The 25,516-nt window shown below is 43.7% G+C and overlaps 1 protein-coding gene across 3 annotated transcripts in view; it reads left to right on the forward strand.

The window, feature by feature from the left end:
• Positions 1-1,150: 1,150 nt before the first annotated feature.
• Positions 1,151-25,516, forward strand: part of unc5db (unc-5 netrin receptor Db) — a 242,114-nt gene continuing 217,748 nt past the window's right edge. For all 3 annotated transcript variants that reach the window (XM_083783854.1, XM_083783856.1, XM_083783855.1), the window contains exon 1: positions 1,151-1,445. In XM_083783854.1, the coding sequence (XP_083639980.1) occupies positions 1,364-1,445 (82 nt within the window). In that variant the 5' untranslated portion in view covers positions 1,151-1,363. The remainder of the gene's footprint in view (positions 1,446-25,516) is intronic.

A 25,516-nucleotide genomic window follows, 5' to 3' on the forward strand; every position in this document is an offset into this window, starting at 1 on the left:
TTTTAAACCCTCCTTGCAGGTTTTACCGCAGACTGTAGCTTTTTGGGTTCCTCCTCACGTATAAGAAGTGGTTTGGGCTGCCAACCCTCTCCAACCCAGGTCGCCGTCTCTCCTGCCGTCCTCTGTCTCTCCAGACAGATGTCACCACACTCTTTGTGGTCGTCACCCAGTCTGTTGCTGGTTGTCACTGGTAGTCCCACTCCCAGTCTTTCAGTAAATAAAACATATTCTGAACAAGCAACCACTTTATATAGGCCTATACGCTAGGCTTGCGACTGCCTAGCAAAATCCTGTTTCAAAATGCTTTCGTTTATTTATGCTTAGAAAGGTGCATTCCGCTAATTCTGTTTTACATTTTGCAAGGTAACTTCAACTAATGCCATTTCTGATCAATGAATGTATGCTTTTAATTCAATATTAATATTACTCAATAGCTAATTGTATTTCAACTTTTTGTACAGACTGAATTGGGTTAGTGTTTGGGTAACCTATCATCATCAGACTAAGCCTTTCCACCTCGAGGAAAAGTGGTTGGGAGGGGTGGTGGGTGGAGTTGGTACATTATAAGGAAGGAATATACTAAATGATAGGTGTATGTTCTCTCAAATTATAATAGCCAAACATATTTTCTATAGGCTATTATATCTACTGCCTTTTATAGTTTACAACGAAATATGTCAAATTAAAATACACATCCAATTATTTGAAAGAAGTAGGACAAGTTATACAGTAGCCTATTCCTTAGGCTTACAGGCAATATGGCTGATTATTCTTGTAATTATTTCACTGTGGTGGGTTAAACTGCAGGTGTCAGGTTTGTTGTCAGAGTAGAAAGAAAGATTGTCCCCATAAGACCCCAGCAGCCATCTATGAAGGCGCCCATGCAGTGCCGTCCATTAGCGTAAAGGGAATTGTCAAAAGTGAAAAGTCAGCCTTAACAACATAGGCCACAAACATCCCAGATATACAGCGGCTTTTAATTGAGTTGGCCCTACGTGTAGCCAACAGTACCTCGTGGTCTCCTCCCCGCATTGATTCCTTAGGATGCCATTGGTTCTCACCGGACAGCAGCTCCGCATGATGCTTCTGAGGGAGAAAAGTCAGAGCGCACGCCGCCCCTCGCGCATAAACGCACCGTAAAAGTGATGAGAAGATGCTTTTTCTCTTTCGCCCAGCACGACGTTCAATTCTAGCAGCACCACAGACTGCCCGTGTGCTAAGGAAGGAACTTGTGCGGCTGGTGTTCACACCGCTCGGGAGAGGCGAAGGACAACGCGGGCTCGTCACAGTACAGAGCCGGCGGCAGAAACCGGGACGACCATCCCTTTAGTTTAGCGCATCCGTGGCAAAGTGCAGCCTCGGAATGGGTGCGCTGGCAAAAGGACGCTACCTCTGTCTGGGCTTCGTGTTCCTTCTTTACTGCACAACATCCACGGTATCGAAAGGTAAGATTCACGTTCATATTGCTGTTTATTTTTATTTTATTTTATTTTTAATCGGTGTCAAATGGGCTACGATTCGAATGCGCCACGCTTGGTGTTACGCATCACCGGTGTCTCGTTTATCCATGATTGCTTCATTGATTCACACATGTGGTCATTGTGGTGGGGCTTGAGAAGCAAACCTTTATTGAAAACATTTGTTAGTCAGCTCAGCTGCGTCCTCCAGGCTCTTGGTATTTGCCCCGTGCACCCTTTCTTGGGACTTGTGCCGTATACAGAATCGAGTTCTCCATTCAAATGCGCGACGCTCTCGGGTTTCATTAATCACGGCCAAGCCGGGAGATGACAATCTTTCGCACACTTCGTTTGGTTTCATGAGTTCAAACACACCAGTCTCACTCTCATTCCATTCTACTCCTGAAGTATTGAATAAACTCAATACATTCCTCCTGGCGTCTCATTCAGTAGTTTAATATGGGTACACACTGGGCACGGCTCTGCACATGTGCAACAGGCATAATCACACATGTATTTCCAAGGAGTTGCTGTAGCTCTAGAATGTATTTCTTTAACCACATTTAAAATGCATCCTCAAGTCATGTGTCTCAAATGTCGGTACGGTATAGATAAAGCGTCCACAGTGTCAATAAAAGGGCATTTGTTCGTTTAAGGCTCTCATCGGCCACGCGCAGTCATTCTGGGGACAAGCTCAAATATAACAAACACACTACCCCATTCACTCGTTCTTTAGGGAAGGGAAAGGGGTGATGGGAGTTGACAGTGTTTAAGTATTCAGTATAGCCTACCTGTTTGAATTTATATTTAGTCAGTAGAATCATGGATATGAACCACATACACACACACACACACACACACACACACACACACACACAATATAGGACAATAAATAGCACAAAATCTTGGAAAAAAAGTAGAACAATTTAATTAATATAGCTTATGTGACCATTTTGAATACAAAGTAGTTATATCAAAGCAGTATATCAAATAGAGCCATATGTCACAGGAAAACTCACCTTCTTAATGGTATGGTGTTTTTTATTCTCAAACACTACCAGCACCTGATGTAACATTTTTCACCATTATTTAGGTTTATCTACAGTGGCTTACAGCTTTACATTTTCTTTCTTTCCTTTCCTTTTTTCGGTTATAGTTACTCTCACCAATTACTGAGCACTCATATAGGTTATATATAGGCTACTCGTATCGTGTAGGCTATAATATATTATAAATATATAAACCGTTCCTTGCTGCCAGTTATGTGTTGCACATCATTCTCAAGGGACCATGACATGTGTCACACGGACATTTCCCAGCAAGGTTGACTGTACACAAGTGCACAAATGCTGTAGCCTTGCTCATGGTGCATGCCATTCAACAGAAATCAAGCTTTTAAGGATCAATGGTGATGTGTGCGGGTCTGTTTACTAGGGGGGAGTATCATGCGAGGGGTCATGAACTGAAGGGTTCTGAGTAAGCAGAGCCAGGGGGAAACATTAAAAGGTTATTTTGTGGTAGATGCTCAGCATGTGACACACTGTGCCAGCTTCAACTTGCTGTCGCGATTCGAATAAGGCCGTTTTGCTTTTACTAACCGTGTGTGTGTGTGTGTGTGTGTGTGCGCACGTGTGCATGTGCGTGTTTAAATAAATGTACGTACATTTTAACAAGCTGAATGGAAATTCAAAATTGTAGATTGAAAAGCTCCCCAAATACAAAGCAGAAAGAACAAGTGAAGGAGCACAATATATACTACGTTTTCATGAAATGTGCTAAACACCTGTATGCTATGCGTCTACTGTATTTCTGTATGGATTTAATAAATGCATACAGAAATACAGTAGATGCATAGATGGATACAAATTCCATTGTCTGGCCTGGGTGGTGACCAGGCACACTAAGAAAACATTTGAAAAACAGACAATGGAATTTGCACAAGACAATACAGCAGCATCCTAGATTACATTGTACAGGGCAGGCCAATTACATATTACATTAAATGCAGTTGTGGTCCTCATCAGAATTTATTTAGCACAGGGGTTCTCAAATTTTAGTTTTTTATACCAGGACGAATTTTCTGGGGGGAATTATTTGATTTCACACTTGATAAAGCATACTTAAAAATGAAGCATACATTGGTATAGCCTTGAATTGGATTATTCATTAGAAAATACATTTAAAGTGCTGCGATACCTGTTGATTTTGTGTTTTGTCAACATAGTTTAAAAGCTACATAAAACTATTCCTACTGTACAGTACACATTAGTAAATGGCAGCTTAAACAGCAAAGAGAATGCATTCACACTCACAGGCTATGCTTTTCAAAAACAAATAAATCAGACTTAATGGGAAGGATAAATATAAATTTTTTCAGTTGTCAATGTGCAACCCCACCTTCACGACCCCACTTGGGGTCCTGAACCATAGTTTGAGAACCTCTGGTTTAGCAGGTCAATTATACGATACAAACAAAACCCCTTGTATATCATTTCCTCTGCCAATGTGTTGCGCAGCAAAATATATCTTGTGCTCCAAATGCTTGTTAATATTCTTCTATTATAAGTCAATTTATTTCATCTGGCGCTGGCACCATCCAGAATAAACTGCTACGTCGTCAGTCTGTTTTGTGTTGATATTTTGTGAAAGAAATATGTAGGCTGTTCTGAATGTATAAAATCTACTGGCAAGAGCTGGTCATGTTTAAGTATGTCTGAGAGAGAGGAAGACGTCAATTGGTCCATTTTGTGTCAGTAGTATACTGGGACGATAATTTGTATCGTTCTAAATCTAGTACCGGCAACAGCTGGCATCACGATGTGTGTACTGTGTGAGAGTGACAGAGAGAGGGAGAGAAAGAGACATTTAGTATGATATTTTTGACAACTATCGAGTGAGTTCTATGACTTTTGGAAAATCTGGTGAAGGCAGATGCTTCTGTATTGGGCCCTCTGTGACCGAGTGAGAGCTGTGACCCAACCCAACGGGACACCGCTCAGTAGACCTATACAGTCTTTCCATCTCATACACAAACACGCACCAATTCATTCCCTCACGGTTTTCAACAATAATGATATAAGATGATAATTAATAAGGGTGTGTGTTTTGTAAATCATATGAGTGTGACTAGTACATATTTTTGTTTCAAACTTTATGTAAATAGTCGCAAAATGCAACTAAATATAGTCACACTCTGGAGACCTGGTAGTATTGCACACTGTTCTTTTGCTATGTTTCAAACTTTATGTAAATAGTCGCAAAATGCAACTAAATATAGTCACACTCTGGAGACCTGGTAGTATTGCACACTGTTCTTTTGCTATATATATATGTATCAGCATTACTATTAGGCTATGTTGTCAAGCATGCAAAAAAAGGCGAGACCTCAACATTGGTTACATCTGAATATGCCTATTTTTAAGAGTGAAATCCTGTATTTTTTCCCCCTGCTCATCTTGTTTTCCATGCAATATTTGTATGAAATGATTGTGCTTGCAGTGGGCGCATTTGCTAAACATTTGCAGCCAATGCAATCATGTAGCCTCACAGATACACGGTTGTGTAGTCTGTAGTTAAAGCATCCAACCATAACCATATGGTGGGTTATGTGGTGTTCCTCTGTTTTCTGTCGACGTGACCTTGTTATACAAATAGACTCATCAAAATGTCTCCAGGCATTGCTTCACCTTTGGCTTGGCACTACTGATTGCAGTTGTCCATTAATGTTTTATTTTAACGGGAGGTACGTGGGTGGGGGGACTTTGGCATTGCACAAAAGGTGCACAAAACTGTGACCACTTCTGTTTTCATAGTCACAGACACAAAAAAGAAAACTCAAGGTTTCCATTTTGCTGTGTACAGGGCTTTTATGAAAACAGACGAAGGTCAAATCTGTTATTTTCCCTCAGAGAAAGTAAGGGGCCTCTAATCCCCCCCCCCCCCCCCCCCCCTTCCACCATCTGAGAATGAATCATCATTCTCGGGCTGGCGAGGGTGTCGGCGTGCGGAGTTCAGTGCCCAGATTTACATTTAAATGAAACCAAATGGCTGTACATTCAGAAATGATATACAGTAATGATGATGGTAATAAAAGCAAAGTCCCCTTTCATATCGGGCCGGCTTCCTGCTTGCGATTGCTGTCATTTAGGGACTTTGCAGGTATATTTGATGAGTTATGTCTTTGGCTATGTCAAGATTATTACCTACACATTTCAATGAGTGAATTCATCAAGGTGCTGTATAAGGTGCTTACCGAAGTCTGTCATCAGGGTGTGCAATTCATTGGTTTCTCCTTCTTTCCCTCAGTGTGGCTGTTTCTAACTTGCATTACATCCGTATCTGTTATCCGGTTGTCCAGCTTGTGAGATTCAAAAGAACACTATTAATAATATACAGAAGAAGAAGTCACTTTGAAGTATTCCCCCATATTCTAGTGAATTCCATTTCATTTCCTGCCAACCTTTGTCAGTTTCTGAAAACTGACACAGGAAATGCTACGAAGTAGGATGTGTGTCGTGTGTGTTTTATGAATTCCTCATCCCCCCCGCTGGCTTTACAATGGGCTAATCTATCCTTAAATGGATGCTGTAGCTTTCATCCACTTAATCTGAAGGGACAGCAATCAGGACATGACGAGAAGAGCCCCTTCAGTCAATGTGCTAAATCATGTAAGAAGCTGCAGATCTCCTTCATCTGTCTCAGGCCATATAGTAGATTCATCTGTGGTCTCAGACTCCAATGTCTCTATTCTACAGCATCATTCAAAGTACAGGCTATAGAAAGCAGCCACAATAGGCCAAAAATAAAGGTACGGTGAATTCTGCCTTTATATAATAGTGTAATGCCTTTCTGCTGTGCTTCCATTCTCATGTTGTCCTTCCTCTCCTAGTATTTTATCCTAGTATTGAAGATGGATGGATTTTACCAGAAACATTATTCTCATAGTTTACTATATGTACACGTATTATCTATCTATATAGCTAATGTTGTGCCCAAGTGCCCAAAAAGGGACTCAAAGTCAACAGCTAGGTCATGCCGCCCTACTCACTACTGCAACGCTGTCCTACACAATACACTCACACGGCAGTGACGTCACAGACTTACCCTCCGCGTCGTTCCGCCGCTATCTCCTCATGTCGTGCCGAACGCCGAGCCTCAACACCACCCGCGGAACAATGGTCATTGCACTGCCACCAAAGTCGCCTCCCTTCCACACTCACGCCGGCAATGCAGTTCTTTACTACAAACACTATCGCCCCAAGCACCCACACCCCCGCACACACACACTCACACACACGGACACGGAACACTGTCGCCAGGTCTATGAAAACAAGCCCAGAAAAAATGCCATTCAACACGCTACTTACACACACTACAACTTACAACTCGCGGACCTGTCAACACTGTATCCTGCATCCATTGGCTACCATTGCTAATTTGTTGCCACATCTAAGAAAACAAAGCCGCAAACCCTGACTTCCTACAGCCTACTTAGTACTTACACACACACTACCACTCGCTTACAATACGCGGACCTGGCAAACACTAACATGCCCTCTTCCATTGGCTCCAACCCCACCACGTGACCCACAAGTTTACATGTTACATTGCGCAGTTCCGAAAAGCCCACCGGAAGTTACACACTACACACACACCCATTTGAAGAAGAACAAGACGAACACTACACACACGCATGCATGCGTGCTGCAACAACGCTCTGCAACACAACAGCTGCTGTACTGTGAACCCAGACACAGTACACTTTGTGGAGGACTTCTGTATCGCAACGCGGGGGGACTTTAACTGGGACTTTAACTGTGTGTGTGTGTGTGGGGTGAATTTTGTATAGCATCGCGATAAGTCAGCGATTGTGTGTGTGTGTGTGTGTGTGTGTGTGTGTGTGTGCGCAGTACACATACTATTTACCCAGAGTGTGCGTATGTCTATGATGTGTAGCCATCCGTTACATGTGACGGCCACAACACTTTCTGACCTGAGATCAGATTCATACGAGGTTTCCGCCGGACAAACACTGGGTCTGATGAACCCATTCTAACCTGAGATCAGATTCTAAAAATGTCAGTCGCTCTTCGATTTTTCAAAAATAGCAGACCTACAAGCTCGTATCGCGCCACTCGGTGGCGCGATATGAGCTTGTAGATCTGCTATTTTTCAATAGCTAAAGCATAACATGATGCCGACACCAAAATGGGTGCCCGGTCAGAATGGGTTAAAAACACAGCTGAAACACACACACACACGCCACAACACACAGTCACCTGCCAAGTTCTTCTGCGCATTATTTATTTCCCAGTCCCACCACAGACTCACGCAGTTTGATTTCAGCATCACTAATCAAAATAATACAAAACAAGTTAACAACACATAATAATAATAATAACCCATCCGTTACTACATGTGTGGAGTCTTTCAAATCCCGCAATTTCCTTCTTCCCATATTGCGCTGCAACGTAACTCTAGGATGAGCCTCGTCATACAGCGCTCTGTGCTGAAAATAGGAGGTTTTAAAAAATATCCATTGAATCGTATCGAATCGAATCGTGACCTTAACATCGAAAGTTGAATTGAATCGTGGATTAGGCGAATCGTGACAGCCCTAATAGATAGAATAGAATGCGGAAATTCATTTTGTGCCAAGCACTCATCAGAATACAAAAAAACACAACACAACACATATACACGCATCCGCCTGGGTGACGGCAGACGGCAGACTGCTGGGCGAGCGCTGGCGCTTTGGCATGAAGTCAGATCAACATATGGAATGAATTCTGTACTGGCCATACCGTATATGGAGCGGGTGGGGGTGATCAACATATGGCATGTCGGAACAGGTCAGCTCCATATATGGAGATCTAAGGGTTTGAGGTCAGATGTAGAGTTGCTGGTCGGCTCCATATATGCAGATCGATGGAAGTGCACTATTAGATGTTTTTCCACGTTAAACTGTCTCAGTCTGCCTCTTATGTTCATTTTGACCGTATTTTAATCTACATTTTTGGTGCCGAAACCCGGGAATAAAGATGAGTCAGGGAGACTTACAAGAAGCAGCAGCCGCTGTTGCTGCTTTGAGAGCAGAAGAGGAACGTAAAGAAATGGAAAGAATGAGAAGAAAACGGGGTGCAATAAGAGGTACTACTACAAGACTTTTGAACAATATCGACGCAGAAATGGCCAAGCCAGACGCGGACGTGGATCAATTGAGCACTTTATTGGATATGTTGTCGGCGAAGGAGGACAGTCTATTGGACCTGGACAACGCAATTGAACGGCGTACGGCGCTGGATGACCTGGAGAACGAGATCGAAAAAAACGGAGGATTACAAGAACCGTGTCATCTCGTCTAAGAGCCGCGCACAACGCATGATAAGGCGGAAAGAAGAGGGAGACCAGCAGCTCCAAATGCCAGCCATACAAAGGGTGAGCGACGCTAATTCGGCTAACTCATTAGCACAGAGACATTCTGTAAAGCTACCGAAGTTGATTATTGACAAATACAATGGAGATGTCAGTAAATGGCAGGAGTTTTGGAGCCAGTTTGAGACCGCTATTCACACGAATGATGCACTGTGCAAACGTGAAAGGTTTACCTACTTGAAAACGTATCTCACTGGACAAGCTGCAAAGGCAGTAGCAGGACTGATGCTCACGGATGCTAATTATGACAGCGCGATCACATTACTGCAAAGCAGATTTGGAAGGAAAGATCTGGTTGTCAGTGCTCACATGTCAAGGCTGCTGAATCTAAATCCTGTGAAGAAATCCTCTGATGTGCATGCACTATGATGAATGTGAAATTCAAATTAGGAGCCTGGAGTCACTGGGTGTAGTGTCAGACACCTACGGAAGCCTACTATGCCCAATTTTAATGAAGATGATTCCAGATGACATAGCTCTTGAATATAGCCGTCAGAGGGGAAGTGATGATGAATGGAAAGTTGATGAAATAGTCAAATTCCTACAGAAAGAGGTTCAGAGCAGGGAAAGAGCACTGCAAGAACAGAAACCAGAAAGCAAACCATGGAAGCAGTCATGCTCGTACAAAGACACGAAGATTAACAGACCCAGCATGCAATCTGCTGCTGCACTGCACACCGCCAGCCAGGAGAGGACAGGCAGTACTCGGAATTGTGTATTCTGTGGCAGTGCAGAGCACAAGTCTGAACATTGCCCTAACTATGACATTCCTGAACGCAAAGAAAAAATCAAGAAAATGGGAAGATGCTTTGTGTGTCTAGGACAGAAACACAACGCGAAGACATGCAAAGTGAAGGATGTGTCATGTGAAAAATGTGGAAGGAGACACCATATTGCTGTGTGCACCGGTGAGAAGAGTGAGGGGCAGCCACCTACCGTTACAGAAGATGCTGTTGTTTCCTCAGTCATTCCTCACCCAGCAAAGATGAAACCAGGACAGAACACTGTGCTGCTGCAAACGGCTAAGGCATGGGTGGGAGGCCCATCAGGAAGGAAAATAGCTTGTTGCTTACTCGATGGAGGGAGTCAGAGAAGCTTCATCCATGAAAACCTGGTGAGGAGCCTGAACTTACCAGTAATAAGACAAGAGACACTCACTCTTCACACGTTTGGCTCCACTGTGCCTACAAGCTCACGGCGCAACACAGTGAGTCATTCTACAGAATGTCTGGGACAACCAGCAGATAATTGAAATTGAGGCCATAGAAACCCCACAGGTGTCCTCAGCTGTGATGAAAGTTCCTGGTGACCAGATTCAGCACGAGATGAAGAAAAAGGGAACAGATTTTCCAGGCAACGACGACGACCCCGAGCTCTCCGTTCTAATTGGAGCAGACTACTACTGGCAAATAGTCTCAGGGAGAGTGGAGAGACTGACAGAGACATTAGTAGCACTGAGGAGCACTTTTGGATGGTCTGTGCAGGGACCAGTGTCCATGTCAAGTGTCGCCGAGGCAACCTGCATGTTCATTCCACTTGAAGAGGACACACTTGTCTCCAAAAACTATGTGCATTCTGGGAAATTGAGTCTCTGGGTATCACAAGTGAGAAAACGCAGAACCCAGCAGAAGAGGCTCTGCAGATCTTCGAGAGAACGACAACTTTCAAGGATGGACGATCCCACGTGGAGTTGCCATGGAAACCAGAAAGAGCAGATCTACAAGACAACTACAGAGTTGCTGCGAAACGATTTGAAGGTCTGAAGAAAAGACTAAAGAAGGATGTCACATTCTACAGCAGATACAATGAAGTGGTGGAGGACTATTTACAGCAGAACATTGCAGAGGATGTGCCTAAGGGCGCAAATACAGACAATGTGAAATACTACTTACCGCACCACGCAGTACTCAGAGAAGACAAAGTGACCACAAAACTGAGAGTGGTGTTTGACGCATCGTCACATGAAGATGGCCGTCCGTCCCTCAATGACTGTCTGCTCACAGGACCAAACCTGAATCCAGATCTGCTCAGTGTCCTCATTAAATTCAGACAACATAAGATGGCCTTCATGGCTGACATAAAAAAGGCCTTCTTGCAGATCTCCATTGTGGAGAAGGACAGAGATGCTGTGAGATTCCTGTGGCTCTCACGTCCACCAAGGGAAGAAGAAGATGGAGAGCTACGCGTGCTGAGGATGACCAGAGTGGTGTTTGGAGCCTCCCCAAGTCCATTCCTGCTCGCAGCTACAATCAGACATCACCTGAAACAATACGAAGCAGAACAACCACAGGTTGTGGAGACACTAAGAGAGTAATTGTACGTGGATGATTTTATTTCAAGTTCAAACAGTGTTGAAGAGGCCTACCATGCAAAGAAGATGCTGTCAAGCGCCGGGATGGACCTCTGCAAGTGGATGACCAACTCTCATGAGCTGGAGAATAAATGGGAGGAGGGCAAAACAGAACACACACTAGCACCAGAGACACACGGAGCAGTGCTCAAAGTGCTGGGTTTAGTGTGGAGACCAGCAACCGATGACTTCACCTTTGACCTCAGACCGCTATTAAGCATACTAAAAGAAATGAAGAACACAAAGAGAAGCGTTCTACAGTCAGCTGCACGCGTCTACGACCCACTCGGGTTCCTAACACCTTTCACCATTCAGAATCAAGTGCATGTTTCAAGAAATGTGGGAGAGAGGGCTCTCCTGGGATGAAGAACTGCCACCTGACCTGACTCGAGAATGGCAACAGTGGTGTTCAGAATTACACCAGCTCGCCATACCAAGGTGGTATCAAACAGACATACAAAACAAACATGCCCTGACATTACATGTGTTCTGTGACGCAAGTGAAAGAGCTTCCAGTGCTGCTGCCTACCTGCAAGGTGAATCACCAGACGGAGAACCGATAATGAGCCTAGTCGCATCCAAATCCAGAGTGGCCCCCCTCAAGAAAATGACACTGCCACGCCTGGAGCTCATGGGAGCTGTGATTGGAGCGAGACTAGCCAACAACTTGATGACTACTCTAAAACTGGAACCCAACCAGATAAGAATGTGGACAGACTCCATGATTGTGTTGCATTGGATTTGCAGCTCAGCGCAGAAGTGGAAACAGTTTGTTGCAAACAGAGTGACCAACCCTGAAACATGGTCACACATAGCAGGAAAAATCAACCCAGCTGACCTACCAACAAGAGGACAAAGTGTCGAAAAACTGATACAGAGCCAGCTATGGTGGAATGGACCCAGCGTTCTGACTTACACCCGATCAGTCAGAGGAGACTGACGATGAACATGTTCAAGGCAACGTGAATGCAGAACTCAATTCCAGTCAACAAATCACTGTACAGCTCGCTGCAAACGACACAGACCCCACTGAACCAGTGTTACAGCTGGAAGGATACAGCAAGCTGAAAAGAGTCCTCAGAGTGACAGCTTGGATAAAGAGATTCATAGCCAATGCACAAACAAAGACAAAGGGAGAACTGACTGCTGACGAGCTCTTCGAGGCAGAAAATTACTGGATCAAGACTACACAACAACAGAGTTTCAGCCAGGAAATAAAACAACTGAAGGCAGGAAAGAGACTGAACAATGATTGCAAGATTAAATAACTGAAACCTTTCCTGGATGAACACGAGCTGCTCAGCGTGGGAGGAAGGCTCCAGCAGTCCGACTTCACATACAGACAGCAGCACCCATGGATTATGCCCAACAAGCACAGATTTTCAGAGCTGCTGATACAGAGCTGTCATGCTAAAGTGATGCACTCAGGAGTGAGAGACACTCTCGTACAAGTGAGAGAGAGAGATACTGGATCCTGCGTGCCAGGCAGCTGGTCAAGAGCATTGTGGCCAATTGCACAGTCTGCAAACGATTCAAGGCAAAAGCCGGACGGCAGATCACCGCGCCCTTGCCCAAAGACAGAATAACGGAATCCCCACCATTCAAAGTCACAGGTGTGCATTTTGCAGGGCCGCTTTATGTGAAAGCAGATGATTCTGTGAAGAAGTCATACATAGCTCTCTTCACCTGTGCTGTAACCAGAGCAGTACACTTGGAACTGGTCTTGGATCAGTCAACAGAGACCTTTCTGTTAGCGCTGAAAAGATTCGTCTCCAGGAGGGGATTATGCAAGATAATCTACTCAGACAACACCAGAACATTCAAGAGAGCTGACCAGGACCTGAAAGAGCTGTGGAAAGCTATCAAAGAACCCCAGCTGTTAAGAGTTTTTCTCAGAAAGAGGCATCACCTGGAAGTTCATCGCAGAACGAGCAGCCTGGTGGGGCGTATTCTGGGAGCGAATGGTCCGATCAGTAAAAACATGCCTGAAGAAAGTTCTTGGGAAAGCTTCACTCAACTTTGAAGAGATGTGCAAAGTAATGACAGAAGTGGAGGCTATCATAAACTCAAGGCCTCTGACGTTTGTGCACAACGAAGTGGATGAGCCACAGCCACTCACCCCAGCCCACTTCTTGGTGGGAAAACGACTGACTTCACTGCCACCCAAGCCTTTCCCTGCCGACACACAGCACCCAACTGTCAACAAAGCAGAGATCACTCGAAGATGAAAGTACAGGCAGAAGCTCACAACCCGCTTCTGGAACGCTTGGCGTAAGGATTGCCTCATGGACTTGAAGTCAGCACACCGCTGCGACACACCGACGCCCACCCCACTGAAAGTGGGTGACGTTGTTCTCATTGGAGAGGACAATACCCCCAGACAAACCTGGAAACTGGGGAGAATCACAGAACTGTTTACAGGCCGAGATGGACTTGTCAGGTCGTGCATGGTCCGCACTCCCACAGGGACTTTGCTGAGAAGACCTATTCAGTTACTGTACTGTCTTGATATTTAGATGAACAAATAGTTCATGGGTGGGAGGATGTTGTAACTTAATTTAGGTTACAGTTCATTTGTGTAATGTTTATATTGCATAACAGTTAAATGTGTTCATTGCATATTGTTATTATTATTACAGTTAAAAAGAGAATTGATTATAAACAAAATAAGTCGATTTAATTCACAGTATGATTTATTTGATTGTAATTGCGATTGATATTGCTTACTAAGAAACGAAATATAAGTTGAACTGCATATCCCATGATGCATTTGTGTTTAGCACCGGATATCCGGGGAACCAAGGCGGGCTTTGTTATTGTTGTTTTACATTGAGAAGAAGAAAGGCTCAGCCTAGTTTTGCCGTATGTGCCATTGACTAACCAACCTAATTCATTGCATTTTTCTGTACCATTTTTTGCCTATATAAAATTCAAGCATTCTAGTACCAGCCTCTTATGTTCATTTTGAGCGTATTTTAATCTACACCAACTCCACATTGCCCCCGACGGTCGCGTTTTGGTACGGTTCTACACCCATCTATCCTTGTGGAGGATTTAATATATTTTATTAACTTACCATTTTTTGTTGAGTGATGCTTGGAGTCATGCCTGGTAAAATAAATATATAGGCCTATGCACTGTCTGCAGAATTAAAAAGTAAAAGCCACGCTAGATGGATCGCCACCGCCGGACTAATTTAATTAATTCTACCCGGCATCTTGAAAATACTTTGTGGAAAAAATGAGCCTTAAGTTTACTTGGGAAATTCAATCAATTTTTGTTTATTTTTAGTTTTCCCTTCCGGTTGAAGGTTGGCCGGAAGGTTCGGCTGTTAAACCTGTCTCCTATAGGCAACGCGCAGCATTAGAGGATTCATTTGTCACCTCACCCAATGTGAATGTGTGGGTTGCCAGTTGCCCGACTGATATCCCCCCACTTAAAGCAGAAACCAGTGCAGAAAAAAGGGCTTAAGTGACTAAGAGGTGGCGCTCAAAGCGGCATTATCGATGCGTCCGGTCGGTTGCGGATGTTGGAAGCGACCCTATCCATGTTGTAGTGATGAGAGCCGAGGGTAAATTACTCTACTGTAGAGTGGACTTGTAGGGCTATATCTTGCGCCACCCTTATCCACCCTTATCCACCCTTATCCCTAAAATAATTTGCCATTTTTCACTTTTTTAAAAAGCCTTTTAAATTAGTTCAAATAGCCGATCTACAAGCTCACAATGTCTCGATGTAGATCGGCTAGTTGAACTATTTAAAAATGTTTTTCAAAATAGTAAAAAAATGGCAAATACGTTTAGGGATAAGGGTGGCACAAGATGGAGCCCGTAGTCTGCTCGTCATGTTTCAGGGCTGACTACTGGTGTGGTGTGAACTAGATACCATATTCTCAATATCAACTCTCAATTAATATAACAATCAATCAACTCCAGTCTCCAAATCAACTCCAAAGCAAGACTAGCGAAAATAATGCTATCTTTGTTTGTTTTGGTGTGAAGCTCCGTGTTGCCGGATTCTGTGAGTGAAACAAGCGGCCAGGTCTATGAAAACAAATCCAAAAGAAGCAACCAGTTTCACTACTTGAGCCCTATTACATCAGCTATTTTTTTAAAGAATCATGAAAGCAAGCTCAAATAATCAACTACACTTCAGAAATAAGTCCAAACTATAAACGTCAAACGGGCAACTATGAATATTAAGCTATGGACAACTAGCCCAAAGTCTAGCAAACCAGCGCTTTCTGCAATTTGCACGGGGGAAAATAATGTTTCGTCGGCAGACTGTCTTTGTGCAGATAAAAAATGCTAAATGATAAAACATCCCCCATTACATTTAATTGTATTTTGGCCATGTTAAGTGGATTCTCTTATCCATAGGGACTTGGCATATGTGTTCCATTATACTTTAAATGTCTTTATCACCAACATTACAGAATTAAACTGCCCAGAAAACAGAAGTAAACAAGAATGACTCAGTCATAATTGCCAGCTGCAGCAAGCTCTCGTTTATGAACAGTTTGTGTGCCTCTGCCTCAGCTCACGGCTTCAAATTGCAGTGTTCAGAGTATGGGTTTTATGGGTAAGTCTCCCATTGGCTTAGAGGCAGCCAATGAGGAAGAATTGTCGACTACGGTAGTAGAGGTAGGTGAACATGTTATCCAGCCGCCTTTCAAGCAGCTGGCCAAAAGCACTCCCAGACTCCCTTTACCGGCATCATCAATAATAAATAAAAAGTACAAGGTAGAGAAATAAGATCAAGCAGAGCACCTGTTTTTCCCCCCTGTGATTCAAGGCAATTAGTTGCTTGTTCGTATCTGTCCAATTCATACACTTTAATAACTCCTGGTAAACAAGTTCTTTGATATGAAAGATTTGTTTTTCTTGGCTAAACAATGTACAGCCTCTATTATGCATTCTTAAATCAAGTCTAATCAACAACATGCATGTGGGTGTCGCCCCATTTTAGCCCAATTCATCACACTCGTGCTTATTAAACGTGTTTGTTTTCTCATTAAAAAGCGGTGTCTACTTGTTTTCATTTGTGTTCCCCTTGATTTTTCACTGGGGTAGATTGAAGTCTGGTCTGGTAATATACTTTAAATTTAGAGGTGTCAAGTTGTGCTGGCTCTGTGTTCTTTTTTCCCCTTCCATATCGATGTTTACAGATGGTGTGCAGCAGATGAGCTTTTTACAAGCTTGCTTTATGATGGCAACCTATTTAGCAAACCTCCAAGTAGCTGTAAGATCTACTGGGCACGCACGCATGCACACGCGCATGCACACACACACACACACACACACACACACACACACACACACACACACACACACACACACACACACACACACACACACACACACACACACACACACAGTCACATACACATACACATACACACACACACACACACACACACACACAGTGTAATTAGAAACACCAATACACACACAGTGTAATTAGAAACACCAATGTAGACGGCAGTGCATAAACATTCCCCGGCTTATTTGATTGTATCAGAGCAGCAAGCCCTTCATATAGTCACAGGTGTGTCAGATGAAAGGCGAAGCCTCATCTTTCATCAAGTTAGAGTGAATTCAATATTGTTATCGGAAAACACGTCCCTGTGATGTATGGTCCATGGCTGGAATCAGTGTCTGACGATCTCAGGCAAATGGCCTTTTGATTGAGTGGAGTTCCTCAGTAAACCTCTCCTAGCCCACCCAATGAAACTGAAATTACACACACATTTTTGTCCTTTTAATCTGTCTGTAATTAACCCTGTGGGGTCTATAGTCTCTGGGTACTTTTTGTGTGTTTTTTCTATGTAGAGATATTATACATTTGTGCCAGGAGATCATGCCAATTTCTCGTGTGTGTGTGTGTGTGACACTGTGTCTGCAGTTGCATACTTGCATAATGCATACTATAGTACACCGATCAGCGTAATGGACCTCAAATCTTGAATATGTTTCACCAGTGAGTCACATCATCGATGGGGAATCCAAGCTAATAGAGACTGCAGGCTTTATATTCCTGAAAAGTTACAATGCATCCAGTAGATTGACAGCAGGTCTAGTTCAGGTTGATGTGGTTTTCCATGCATTATGTTAGCCATTCCTTGGAAATGTTACATTAACCCAGTGTAAAATGTTGAAAATCAGGGGGGAAAAACGACAGACAAAGAGCTCAGATCAAAGCAATTAGATAACAGAACAAGGATGGCAACCTTTGGGAGAGGACGCAACTTTGGGGGTTTGTTCCAATGACAAACCACTGAAACCAGTGCTCATCATAATAACTCCCCCTTCTAATCCCTGCTCCTCCTTGCTAATGCATTTCTTCTATATCACTGCCCTCCTGGTCCTCTGCTGTTTCTTTACCCACTTTTGTGGCCTTGGGTCAACTGTTCCAACATGTCCTCTGTTGATTCATGCCATGGCAGTGGGGGCCTAGTGGGACAGAACTGCGCTGAAGGACACATTGTGATGAATGGACTGCTGAGTGCCAGTCTCGGCTCACTGTGTCCTGTCCTGCCTGGAGGAACGTATGGTCTCGCTGGCTGTTGCCGGGCGCATGTTACTCACTGAGCTGTGGTGTTTCTGACCACAGGTTTGACCGCAGAGAGCAACGAGCGCCAGGGGAAAGTCAAAGCAAATGGTTTTAATAGTAGACTAGTATTATATTAAGAGTACCCCGACCTGTGGGTTGGGAACCCAGGGGACAGCTGAACGGAACCCGGCAGAGAAAACGCTAAGCGCACCCCTGAAAAGTCAATGAAAAGGGCTCAATAGGCTACAGTAATGGATTGGCATATTAGCTAAGGTGCATATTACACAAATAATAGATTATTATATAAATTGGTATTGTGGTTCAGGAAAGGTACCTTTGTTGCTATCTATGACAGTGGATGTAGTGTCACAAGATGCTGTAGCTTTTGTGCTGCAATGTTTCTTACCATGGGATTGACCATTAGTCACACTAGAAAAAGTGCCCCTCGGGGCACAGGTCTCCACCAGGCCAGGTCAGATTGTGGCGCTATAACAGGCCGTTCTGGACATTTTGGGGCAGAGGTTCATCGTTGGCATTCAGGGAGTGTTTGTGCAAAAATTTCAGAGTAAAAATCTGCCATTTTGAAAGAAATCCCGGTGCTGATTGTGTTAATGCTACCAGTAGTATCTTCATCAGGAATGAGCGGACATCCTACCTTCTTTCTGTATATCACACACACACACACACACACACACACACACACACACACACACACACACACACACATTTTTTTTTGTGTTTCCATTTTGGATCTGTCTATCGATATACCAGACTCAGGAGACACGTTCACAAGGTGCCAAGCCAGGCAAATGAATTAACAGAAATTGCAGTTCGTCACTTTTCAACTTTTTAAGGGGGAATTGCAGTCAAAGGTAAGCATGGGCCAACTGAAAGTTAATTTCACAGGGGGAAAGGATAAGCTGTCGTCTTCGGTGGATCTTCGTCGCTGGACTTCAACGGGTCATTTTAATTCAACTTGAATCATCACAAGTAGGTGCGGTAACTGAAAGGGATTCCAACAGGTGAGTAAGGTTTTTACTTTTTACTTTTCTTCTAGGTTTCAGATAATGCAGTTCAACTAAGTTGAATAAGGTATGATTTCCCCACGGTAAGTATTTCTTTCTCAGCCAGTTGATCGAGTAGAGTAGTTTTACTCCTCCGAAGGCTGTGTACTCTGGTAGGGTTTCCCCCTGTTTCCATTTCTTGTATTACTCCTTGAGAGGTTTGCATGCGCTAGCTTGCCAGGCTAGTGCGTACCCTGTCGGTGCCTGGGATCAGGCCCGGCGCCGGGGGGGGGGGGGGGGGGGGCAAAGGGGTTGTGTTTGCCCCCCTAAATCAACCTCTTTGCCCCCTTAGATCAAATAGTTACAGACAAAACAATGGTACATTTCCGAAGGAAGCCAACGAAATCGTGCGCCTCTGCCCTCTATAGATATGCAAATGTGGCGCATTGTCTTCATGTCCAATACCTGCCCCCGATTGCCCCCTCGGTCATTTCATCCTGGCGCCGGGCCTGCCTGGGATTATAGTGAGACACAGAACATACACGGTAAGTATAGTTCACATTATCACATAGAATGGGATGTGAATCAAGCAGGTGCACAGGTACGTATCTTCCTTCTATAACCCTGCCCAGGCTCTGACACGTCTTCTCACTCTCTGTCTTACTGGCTCTCCGGGGGGAATCTTACCTGTTGGGCGATGCTATCCCAGCGAGACACCACAATACATATTGTGTATATCATTACACATAAGGTTTAGGTTAGGGTTATTTTCCACCATTTCATTTCTACAAACAGAATTGCAATATAATTTCATAAAATAATATTCTCGTTCAATTTGATTGAGATTTACTGAAGTATCACCAATATACTTTTACCAAATTAATTAAATAATCAATATTTTATATAAAATTATGGAAGATGAAGCATACGTACCTCACTGGCAGTCACTGCCTTATTAATATTTGCGGCCAGAGGAAGATGTCTGGCTTTTCATGAAAATCTATTCGTATTGAATTTGATTAGACAATTCACTGAAATAACAAATTGGACAGAATGTATTTGTATCCTCTGCATATTGTATAAAATAATTGGAGAAGAACATACCTCACTGCCTAAATGCAACATCACTGCATGTAGGTCTAGCCCAATGAGGAATGTGGATTTTTGCACATGAGTTGATCAGAAACTGTAGACATCCAAAGATTAAGCACTGTAGTGTACACCCAATGTAGTCAATTCAGTATTTTAGCTGTGACGTGAGCGCCGCCTCCTGAGATACTTCCGGGTCCTACTTTTGTGTTGCTTTTGTGTCCCCATGGAGTTATACTGTGACGCTCCGTCGGACTAAATCTGAGACGAAAACAACCACGAAAGTCTCATTTTACCGCTTTCCTCGCAACAACAAAGCTGTGCTGCTCTCCAAAATCTGGCTGTGACAGGCCGTCTGCCCCACATGGAATACTATCGCCATTTTATTTGATTGTGTCAAATAAATCCTCATAATGCAAACTAGATTCAACATACTCAAGCCTGCACACATTCTAAATATACCCAAGAAATATTTTACCGAGCAAATGGACTGTTGCCACCTTCAATAATAATGATAATAATAGTCTTTATTGTCTCCACATCATATATTTTTGTTGTCATGGACACTTGTACAAAACATTAATAATTCCACTCGAGTTGGAAGCATTAAGACCCATTTTAACCCTCAATGGCTTCCTTTCTGAAAAATAACGTCACTGTAAAAAGATTCACGCGTTTAGATATTCAATTTACAATGGGATGCGGACGGGAGCTGGTGCCACTTGGACCCGGACGTAACGTAGCACTACAAAATGACGTCAGACTTAAATACTGAATAGGCAATGACTATACATTGTGGAGAAAACATATTGAAAAACATATTAAAGGGATATTTCAATTTCAAATATGTTTTGGGGTCAGTGTATCGTCTACTCTACTTTTGTGAGCACCCAGACAGTTTTTAAATTGCTTCATTCAATATTTACATAATTGATATTGATTTTATCAGACACGCCCCCTTCCTATACAAACCTTTTAAACTTCAAACTCGATGATAACCATGATAGATTCCTCAAAAACACCCATCCTTGGTTTCGGTGACTCATACTCATACTGCCCTCCTAATTGTGACCGAAGCTCTGATATTCCATATGTTGATCTGACCTCATCAAACCCTGTACACTCAAGACATGCTCCTTATATGGCCAGTACAGAATTCATTCCATGTTAATCTGACCCCCCATGCCAAAGTGCCAGCGCTCGCCCAGCAGTCTGCCGTCAACGAGGCGGATGTGTGCACGATGCGTGCGGTCGAGGTCACTTCTCGCCCTCAGGCGTCTTACTGGTACGTGAGGGGCCATGTTTATTTGATTACTTTTTTCATTCATTTTTGTGTGTGTGTGTGTGTGTGTGTGTGTGTGTGTGTGTGTGTGTGAGGGTGTGTGTGTGTGTGTGTGTGTGTGTGTGTGTGTGTGTGACGCAGCTTGGCCTGTTGTAGCGCCACCATGAGGCTGATTTGAAAAACTGTCAAGTGGCATTTCTTCCTCGGCCTAGTGGGAATATGCATGCACAGTTTCACCGCAATCGGACGCTGCGTTGAGTAGTTGTGGCGATTTGTACAAAACGGGTACAAAGCGGGCTACTCCTGAAAAGTTTAGAAACCAATCGTAGCCAATGAGGGTGGATTATGAGAAATCAAACAAACCCGTCTTGATCACATGACTATGGAGAGCATGTGTACCGTTTTGCGTGAAATTTGGATAAAATCTGAAGGAGTAATATTAAAAAATGTGTTTTACATATGTCGGCCTCCTGGTGGCGCTATAAAGAGCAAAGCTTTTTCCTTGGCCTCTAGGGAGTTGGCATACAAAGTTATCCACAGATCCGTGCAGTTAGAGGTAAAAACACTTTTCGGCCAGCTATAGCGCCACCATGAGTTGAATATGCTGACGTGGCATTTCTTCCTCGGCCTAGTGGGAATGTGTGTGCACAATTTCATGGAAATCATGTGTTTTTGATTTGCAGCATTTTGTTTGAAACTGAGCACTCCTGCGAACTTTGGAAGCCAATTAAATCTTAGCCACTCAGGATGGAGTCTGAGAAATCTGAAAGACCTGTTTCGTTGAATGGCTCTAGAGAGACTGTGTACCAATTTGTGTGATGTTTGGACAAAATCTGTAGGTGTACTGTCCAAAAAGTTGTTTTGCGCAAAGCGGCCTCCTGGTGGTGCTATAACAGGCCGTTCTGGAAATTTGTGCAACATTTGGCATCGACCGGGTTAACGGTGCCGGAGATTAGCTGTTCACAGACGGACGGACGGACGGACACACGGACACACAGACGGACGGACCGAGTGCAAAACATACTCTCTCCCCATGCCTTCGGCCTGGTGGAGACAATCAAGCAATTTAAGAATTGTCTGGGATGCTCACTAGCCAAAATGACCCCAAACACGTTAGAAAGTGAAATATCCCTTTAAAGAAAAAAGGAAAATAGTAGGCTATACTGTGCTAATGGTAGTGTCAAAAAAATAAAGGCTAGCACACAATGCTTTTGCTTTTCTTGCAGGCCATAAAAGTGTAAATGGCAGACACAGGAAAGTGGCAGTACAGTAGATGGGGCAGAATGGAAAGGATGTGTGATTAAAATCATTACCTGTACTCAAACCCACGATGAGCACTGGATAGGTGTCTTATCCTGCTAAGCTTGATTGTAGCTGATTAATTTGATACCGTACTCATTTAACATGGTAGTTAAATTCACATCGCCTAATAGTGCTGACGTGTCTGCTTAGTGTGGTTCTTTTGTCAGTATAATCTCTTCTAGCCCATTCTGACCGGGCACCCATTTTGGTGTCAGCATCATGTTATGCTTTAGCTATTTAAAAATAGCAGATCTACAAGCTCATATCGCGCCACCGAGTGGCGCGATACGAGCTTGTAGGTCTGCTATTTTTTTCAAATCGAAGAGCGACTGACATTTTTAGAATCTGATCTCAGGTCAGAATGGGTTCATCAGACCAGTGTGTGTCCGGCGGAAACCTCGTATGAATCTGATCTCAGGTCAGAATGGGCTAGTATAATCTTTCACTGTTCCATGGAAGCTGGTCCAACAGATTACATTGTTACTGAATTGCAAGTTTCTTGACTGCTTCCATGGTTTATGGTCAGTCTCCTTTTGGCGGTCTGTTCGCTCCCCCCAGCTATACATTAGCCGCCGTTCTCTTAACCCATTCTGACCTGAGATCAGATTCATACGAGGTTTCACCCAAATTCACCCAAATGTCAGTCGTTCTTCGATTTTTCAAAAATAGCAGACCTACAAGCTCGTATCGCGCCACTCGGTGGCGCGATATGAGCTTGTAGATCTGCTATTTTTCAATAGCTAAAGCACGACATGATGCCAACACCAAAATGGGTGCCCGGTCAGAATGGGATAAAAAATAACTCGGCGGCACAAGCCTCCATTCGGACTGACAAATGAGCAGAACAGGTCCCGCTAGTGCTGGCTACAGTGAAACGGAGGCTAATATGGAAATATACATTTAAAGGCTGTCACCAGTGTCGGAGACATCAGCCATTTGTTTCCTAGCAAGCAGAAGAGATGGGTTTCAAGGCGGGGACCCCTGGACAGGATAATGAGGTAGAGTTGATGACTCCAGACAGCCACGGCTGTCTCCTCTGAGCCGAACAGCTGGATAGCGACGCAACTCCTAATGTGTGTTGCCTCCTCTGTTTGAATCTGTTTCAGTAGCTTTTTGCAAACAGTGGTTTTTCTTCTTTTCATAATCTTGCGAGTGCTTTAGTCTGTTAGTCTGTTACCATGCTATGTACAGAGGCCTATCTTTTTTTGAAGTGTTTTTAATGAGCTCGTGTTTTATCTTTTGCAGTTTTCATTGATCTACTCACTGACATGAAAGGTCCCAACAGACTTGCCCTGCGACTTGGCAAAGCATTCATGGAAAGAAAATCTCATTGTATTCCTGTGGTCCTCTACTCCTTTTTGCACTTTTCTCTTTTTTGTCTTGAGGGCTAGTTGCTGAGTAACTGTTCAGTTCCTTGCGTGCCCATGGCAGCCTCCCACTGCCGCCTCCTTTTTATGTTCAAAATGCGCCTTTTGAAAGTCAGTTCAGCATTTGATCCAATCTGAGAGTTCTCGGGGTCAACGCCGCTGTGGATTAGTCAATGCTCTCATATAAGCCAACATGCATTCATCTCAACCTTGTAGGCCATGTTGTATCTTTTGGTGATTTGTAATGGCTTGTGCCCACACAGTACCCAAGCAACGGCTGCTGTTTTTCCTTTTGAGGCTGCAGTAAGGCAGGGCTGCCAACTTTCAGAAAAAGCCAAGAGTGAGACTTTAGTGTTTTAATAGGCTCGACGCAAAAAAAGTGGCCTTTTTTAATGTTGATTTGGCCTTTTTTAACATTGATTTAGAGGAATACCGAAATCCAACCCTAGAAAAAAAAGTTAGTGATGCAACTCTGTGGGGGTCCTCGGGGGTCTCCCCAGAACATCCAGACCCCCATGAACAGACGCGCCCGGGGGGCCGGGCCGGTTCCGGTGTGCTGTTTTCATGCTCAGACCCAGCCAGCCAGCCACACACATAGCTCCGAAAGGGAGTGGTTGCACCACTCAAAGAAATCCTAAAATAGGCCTATATGAACATATATTTGTATATGCCACATCAACATATTTGTGGATATATTGTTTTTGTTTAAACTGCAAAAGAAAATGATATCTGCATATGATGCTGAATAATAACCCACATTTTGAATAATAGCATTTAACAAAATTAGTGAAAGAGTTGCAGTAGGTGAAGAGATGGTCAGTCTCCTATTGGTCATATGGTGCACCTTCTCCATGTGTGCCTATGTCTTCTATTAAATATCCATATTGGTTTACATAAAAACGTATTCTGATGTGATAAAACAGACTACATCACAAATTAATCACCCACCTCAGTGGAACATAGTCAGTCAGTCGTGGTCTCTCTCTGAACAGAACTAACGAGTCGCGATGCGACACACACACACACACACACACACACACACACACACACACACACACACACACACACACACACACACACACACACACACTATTTCGAAGCGATGTTAAACTCTGCATGGCTCATTTCCATGCGTCACAGTCAGGGACCCTGCCAACGAGTTGGAGGTTACCCTACTACACTACTGCATAATCTCATGCAGAACGGCTACTCTGCCATTTGTGAGGACGCACACATGGGCGCGCAACGCGCGGAGAAAATTGTTGTTATGAGAGCCGGCTTGGCTTTTTTTGGCACATTATATTCCCCCCTCGGCGTGCGTATTGTGCGTGCGTGAGAAATGGTGGGTGTGGCGTGAGTGCGTGTGAAAGACGTCTCATGCGTGAGTCTCACGCTGAATGCGTGAGAGTTGGTAGGCCTGAGTAAGGCAAGTCTGTATTTCACAGCTGCAGTGGAGCATGATAAGAGTGCTTTCAATTGTTGCTGACCTTAAGTTGCCACTTTCAGCTTGTCACAATAATTGTGACAATAAACTGTGGAAAATTATTCTATCTAGTTAAGTGGTTTATCTTCAATAACGTGTTCATGACAATATTCCGCTCTTGTTAATCCAGTCTCTATAGGGCATAGCAGTGAGGTGCTGGAAGTACACGTCACATTCCTTTCCAGCATAGGGGATT

This window comes from Protomyctophum parallelum (genome assembly GCF_964188405.1).
Source record: "Protomyctophum parallelum genome assembly, chromosome: 15".
Classification (NCBI taxonomy): domain Eukaryota; kingdom Metazoa; phylum Chordata; class Actinopteri; order Myctophiformes; family Myctophidae; genus Protomyctophum; species Protomyctophum parallelum.